This window comes from Mus pahari, chromosome 23, assembly GCF_900095145.1.
Source record: "Mus pahari chromosome 23, PAHARI_EIJ_v1.1, whole genome shotgun sequence".
In the NCBI taxonomy this organism is placed as follows: Eukaryota; Metazoa; Chordata; class Mammalia; order Rodentia; family Muridae; genus Mus; species Mus pahari.
In genome coordinates this window covers 30,447,221-30,453,442 of record NC_034612.1, presented here as the reverse complement: position 1 = coordinate 30,453,442, position 6,222 = coordinate 30,447,221, and the positions used below count along the sequence as shown (strand labels likewise).

The 6,222-nt window shown below is 52.1% G+C and overlaps 2 protein-coding genes across 2 annotated transcripts in view; one reads left to right on the top strand and one right to left on the bottom strand.

Moving 5' to 3' along the window:
- Positions 1–2,913, top strand: part of Snx8 (sorting nexin 8) — a 50,540-nt gene extending 47,627 nt beyond the window's left edge. Inside the window, exon 11 of the mRNA XM_021186880.2 lies at positions 1,542–2,913. Within this exon, the coding sequence (XP_021042539.1) occupies positions 1,542–1,655 (114 nt within the window). The 3' untranslated portion in view covers positions 1,656–2,913. The remainder of the gene's footprint in view (positions 1–1,541) is intronic.
- Positions 2,914–5,363: 2,450 nt separating this feature from the next.
- Nudt1 (nudix hydrolase 1) overlaps positions 5,364–6,222 on the bottom strand; it is an 8,694-nt gene continuing 7,835 nt past the window's right edge. The window contains exon 4 of the mRNA XM_021187028.2: positions 5,364–5,908. Within this exon, the coding sequence (XP_021042687.1) occupies positions 5,736–5,908 (173 nt within the window). The 3' untranslated portion in view covers positions 5,364–5,735. The remainder of the gene's footprint in view (positions 5,909–6,222) is intronic.

The following is a 6,222-nucleotide window of genomic DNA, read 5'->3' as shown; positions in this document are numbered from 1 at the left end:
CCTCCCAAGTGAGTTTTTTGTTGTTGTTGTTTTGGTTTGGTTTGGTTTTGGTTTTTTGAGACAGGGTTTCTCTGTGTTGCCCTGACTGTCCTGGAACTCACGCTGTAGACCAGACTGGCCTCGAACTCAGAAATCCTCCTGCCTCTGCCTCCCGAGTGCTAGGATTAAAGACGTGCACCACCAGGCCCAGCCTCTAGCAGCTTTGACATCTTCACACAGACATACATGTAAACAAAACAACAGTGCACGCACATAAAATAAAAATAAATTAAAAAAAAAGGAAAACACTATCCTTGAGAGGGACAGCCTGCTTGGTTTCAGCCTGGCATGTGACTAAGTGGTGGCTGGTGGCAAGATGGGTTACTCTGATTAGGATCTGGAGGGCTAATGTGGTGACATCTGCTGTCCTAGCCCTGTGTACCCCCACACACCCATCTTTCCTAGCTGTACTTCCTTGGTTTTCCAAGGGACTCTGATGTCTCCTGCTGGCTATGGGAACCCATCTCCTCCAAGAGGACATTTGGTTGTCTCCTCTATGTGGGTTACAGGGACTGAATTTAGGTGATGGAGTTGACAGCAGGCATCTTTACCTGTCAAGCCATCTTGAAGACCAGATCATGAAGTTTTGATGCCCTGCTTTAGCTTCCTGAGTGCTGGGATGATAAGCACATGCCACACACCTGACTCATGTGGGGCTGGGGATCCAAACCCTGGGCTTCATGTGTGCCAGGCAGGCGTTCTGCCAGCCAAGCTACTCCCTTAGCCCGTGGGACCTCTTGTCTTGTGTGGTTCCAAGGTCTGAGAAATGGCATGAAGGTACAACCCCACTAGTTTTCAAATGTTGGCCTGGGTGTTGCGGTTACAGACCCACAGAGCCATCACTGCTTGGCAGCCCATCCGGGCTCTGTGATGGGTGATGGGTAGAAGCTGGGCTCATTACAGCCGGCCCTTCTCATCAGGGGACAGAGATAGGTTAGGGGACATTGACTTGTGGGTTTTGGGGGAGGGGGTACATGATGGCTGCCCAGTAGCTTTCACAGCATCCAGTCCAGTAAACCTGTTCCATGGGTCGAGAGCTTGCTGCGTACGCACAAAGCCTGGGTCCCATCCCCAGTACCACATACGCCAGCTGTAGTGGTGCTCGTCTGTAATCCCAGGACTCAGGAGATAGAGGCCGGAGGATCAGGAGTTCAAGGTCATCCTCCGTGATATAGCAGTTACTAAATTTCTTACCTTTTTGTGCCGGGTGCTGAGGATCAAACTTGGGGTCTCATGTGGGTTTGGTAAACTAATCCTAATCCCGAGCTGTATCCCAGCTCTGGTTTTGATTTTTTAGGTCTCACTATGCAACCCAGGCTAGCCTAGAACTTGTAATCCCCTTGCTCTGCCTCTGGAAAATGAACCAACATTGAGAGAATGGGGTGATTTGTGACATGAGGGCCTTCATGTTCATGCCACCAGCTGATAAGGCACGGGGAACTGGCTTGTCACAGACCAGATTGTGGCCACCCATGTCACCTCCCTTTCTTCCTTTCTTGCAGATGAGCAAGGTGTGGAATGACCTGAAGCCGAAGCTGAGCTGCCTCTTCGCTGGACCTCACAGTGTATTGACGCCACCGCGATCCCCGCAGGAGGATGGCGTGTGTCCCCACTAGTGGCAAGGCCCACGACAGAGCTCCCATGGCCTCACTAAAACCTCTTTGCAAACAGTGTGTTCCTGGCTGACTCCCTCCAGGCAGCAGCCATTCCCCTGAGCTGCCTGTGGGCTGCCGGTGGTCTTTGTGTCTCCCCGTTCCTGTTGTAGGAGGTCTTTGTGCCCCCAGTCTGCCCCTTGGCCTGTTGATCAGGTCGGTAGTGGGAAATTAGGGTGCTTTGGACTGGATTGTGTCCGGTGCCCGCAGTATTAAGGGCCTTTTGTACCCAGTAAGTGGTGTCTAGGGGAGCCTAGGGGTTAATCTAGCAGCAAAGGGATGGGAGGACTGGCCTGTCCTGTGGCCTGGCGAGGAGCTGGTCAGTCTCTGAGGGTGGGACGTAACTCGTCTACGGCCTGCAGCCATTCTGTGAAGAGTGTTTGAGGCCAGGCAGAGGTCTGATGCAGGCAGGAGCAGTGTGTAATGTTTGGAGCATTGGAGGACATCTTCCACTCCAGTGCGATCCTTGGAGCTCTGGTCCAGGGCCTTTCAAGGTCCACCGTGGATGAAGGCTCAGGGTCTTTTTGTGTTGGGCTTCGAGGGTGGGAGTGCGGGGGGGGCTTGTGGGGAGCACTGGAGGTGGGCATCCCTGTTGGGTGCCCAGGCCTCAGGCTGTCAGGCCGCAGGCTCCACCTGGATGTGAGCCGTTTCCTTTACCAGCCCACTCACCAGCCCCTGCGCTTTAGTGCTCTAGGGCCCCCAAGCCTAGAATAGAACCTGCCTTTTCTCACATAGCCTTTCCCTGACTGGACTGTGGGGGCCTGATGCCAAACCTGAGGTTCCACTTCCAGGGTTCAGAGGAACCAAGGGTCCCCCTACCCTTCTGGGCATCGTTTTGTCTGAGCCTGTGTGGTGCCCCAGCCATGCCAGAAAGACAGAGAAGCACACGAGGCACCGGGTCTCCTGCCTGCTTGTCCCTCTCCCCGGGCCGGGTGGGGCCCAGCGGGAGCCTTAACTGGACAGTCCTGGGGCCATCAGTGGGAGTGAAGGGAAGGGGTTTATTTGGTGCTCCCTACTTGGTGTTAGCCACCCTGGCTGAAGAAGCTAGACAGGGCAGTGGGGCTCTGGGACACTGCTGTGTGGACAGACTCTGGGCTAAGGGAGTCAAGCTGGTGCTATGGGATTTGGCTCGATGAATGAAGCACTTTATGGACTGCGGGGATCAGTTACTGCCACACCCAATAAACTGGAAGTGTTTACAGATGGTTTCCATGCTGCAGTTTCTCCCCCCTCCCCACGGACACTGTCAGATGTGTCTTGGAAACTGAGTCTTGAGTCGGGATGGGCAGCTGCCCCTACCCTGGTGGTCCCTGTGGGGGGAGTGTTGTATGGTAGCTTCCTGGATATAGAAGCATAGCTTCTGAGCTGGTGAGATGGCTCAGTGGGTAAGAGCACCCGACTGCTCTTCCGAAGGTCTGGAGTTCAAATCCCAGCAACCACATGGTGGCTCACAACCATCCATAACAAGATCTGATGCCCTCTTCTGGAGTGTCTGAAAACAGCTACAGTGTACTTACATATAATAAATAAATAAATCTTTTTTAAAAAAAAGAAGAAGCATAGCTTCCTGCTGGAGGGAGGCTTCTCAGACTCAGAAATCTGTTAAGTTTACAAGTCTCAGAAATCCGAAAAGTACACAGTTCACAAGATCCTCCCTGAGGTGGTGCCCGAAGTGTCGGTTGCTGAGGGGGAGACTGACCTGTTGAGTGCCCCCCGTACTACAGAACTCCAGGGCTGTATCTCCAGTTCTCCCCCATGCTGTGGGCCTTGTATGAGGAATTCCTACTCCTGTTAGCTAAGCTACACTCCTGTAAGGAACCCCAGAAAACTCACTGGCCTTAGCAGAATTATTTCTTTGATTGGTCTTTGGAAACTGATCCGGATCAGTTGAGTTGATTTCCTACTGCTATGATGAAATTTCCCAACAAAAGAAATACAGTGGGAGAGGGTTTAACCCATAGGTATGTCATATTGGAGTGGGGAGTCATCCTGTTTGAGAGTTTGAGCCAGCTGGGCACATTGCATTGAGAGGTAAGCAGAGAATAGATCAAAATGTGCTCTCCAGCTGGGCAGTGGTGGCGCACACCTTTAATCCCAGCACTCGGGAGGCAGAGGCAGGTGGATTTCTGAGTTTGAGGCCAGCCTGGTCTATAGAGTGAGCTCCAGGACAGCTAGGGCTACACAGAGAAACCCTTTCTTGGGGGGGGAAAAAAGTGCTCTCCAGTGCTTGGCTTGGTTTCTCCACTCTCATGGTCAGGACTCCCTTGCTAGGGAATCACACCACTCATAGTGGGCAGGTCTTCGTACTTCAGTTAACATAATCAAGATGATCCCCAAGACACGTCCACAGGCCATCGTGATGTAGACAGTCCCTCTCTGAGATGCTCTTCCCAGGTGATTCTAAATTATGTCAAGTTGACAGTTAAATGTCGTAAGGGCTGCAGAGATGGCTCAACAGGTGAGAGTACTTCCTGTTCTTAGTTTCTCAGTTCTCAATTTTTAGTACCCACACCAGGTTGCTCCCAAAGTCCTATAACTTCATCTCCAGGGGAATTGCCATCTGTCCTCCATGGTACCTGCACTCACATGCATGTCACCCCCACCCTGTGAACCTAGTTAAAAACGAATCCAAGACAAGGGGCTGCAGTAATGCCTCTCTCTCTCAGCACTTACGTTTCGGCCCCTTTAGGTTTAGCGAGTTTCAACCTAACAATGTACTTGGCTTTGGATCATGACATAATATGTGAATGTATGCATATTATAAATTATATATAATGCGCATGTGTGTGCTGGTGCCTGTGGAGGCCAGCAGAGGGTGGCAGCTTCTGAAATGAGGTGCGGATGGTTATTAGCTGCCTGCTGTGGGTGCTAGGACCTGAACTCTGGTCTTCTGCAAGAGCACTACTGCTGATCCATTGGTCCAGCCCTCCTTTTAAGCTTTCCTTAAAGGCTCCCTCTTCCTGAGGGAGAAATGTTTTCTGTGAAGTAGTTAGGAACGGTTAGGATGCAGCATGAAGCGGGACAGCTTGTTTTCCACTGATCACCACCCACATGGTGAGGTCCCTGTCTAAGTGCGGTCTGGAAGTCCTGGCTCTGCCGCCCCTCACATTAGGGGAGTGCCTGCTTAACACAGCCATCATGGCAACATAGGGAATGCGCAAGGGGGGAATAAAGCCGTGATGGCCATGTTCTGGCTGGGAACCCAACCCTGTCTCAGGTTGTCTCCGTCAGGTTTTGCGGGCTCTCCTGATTGGTTATCTTTGCTCACAAGTCTCAGCCTCGGAGGCCTCACCTGTGTCTGTCTATATAACCCCCTGGGCACAGCCTTTCAGCACACCAGCCCCTAGCTGGAGCTCTGTCGCCTGCCAGAGGAATACTTGTCTTGTTCTGAGACCCATGGCCCTGGCTTCTCTCACTGGCATCTTACACTTCACAGTTGTTCTTCAGGTGCCTGTTCTTGTCTGGCATCCTGCTCCCACCAAACACTTAAGATCTCCTTTTCCATTTAGACTGCCACTCCTCCAAGAAAGGAGTCCTTGCCTCATCGTTAGTGTCTGTCCACCCTGTTTGGGGTATCGGGACAAGACAAAGAATTGGCTATCTGCGTTCCTGGCAGGATCTCTCCTATCTAGCCACCTGGACCACTTCTTGACACTATAGTCACACAGCAGCTTAGAGGAGCAACGGTTTATTTTGGCTCATCCATCTGGGGACACAGTCCATTGTGGAAGATCTGACGCAGTAGCCGGAGTGTGAGCAGACAGTAAGTGGTGCTCACCTATAAAGCAAGGCCCATCCTCCATTCTCTGACTCAGTGACTCAGTTCCACCAGCAGGGCTCTGGCTCTTAAAGGTGCCACAACCTTCTAAAACAGGACCAGTATGTGGGGACGAAGAATTCAAACATATTGGTGTATTGGTGACATTTCACATTTCAACCCCAACACCTCACAAACAGAAAATACCAGCCCCTGCTTGTGCCCTTGGTCTGACAGCTTGCAGCTGCGTAGCATCCTGAGTGGCCAGAACCAGCCAGACTTCTGTATTAGAATGAATCTACCTCTTGCAGCGAGTAACCGAGGATTGTGTCCTGATCTTGGAACTTGAAGTGCCCACAGAACTTCTTCTTCTGAAGCAGGAGTGGGAACCAGTAGCTGTCATCCGGCCACATGTCGGAAAAGGGGATCTGGTCCAGTTGGAACCACTGAGGGCGCATTTCTGGGTTAGCAGGAGGTGGGAGAGGAAGAACATAGATTTCAGCTGACCTGAGGGATTACCCCGGATCCTTGTGAATAACCCTGGATCCCTGTGATTACCCCTGGATCCCTGTGATTACCCCTGGATCCCTGTGAATACCCCTGGATCCCTGTGAATACCCCTGGATCCCTGTGATTACCCCCGGATCCCTGCGAATACCCCCAGATCCCTGTGAATACCCCTGGATCCCTGCGAATACCCCTGGATCCCTGTGATTACCCCCGGATCCCTGTGAATACCCCTGGATCCCTGCGAATACCCCTGGATCCCTGTGA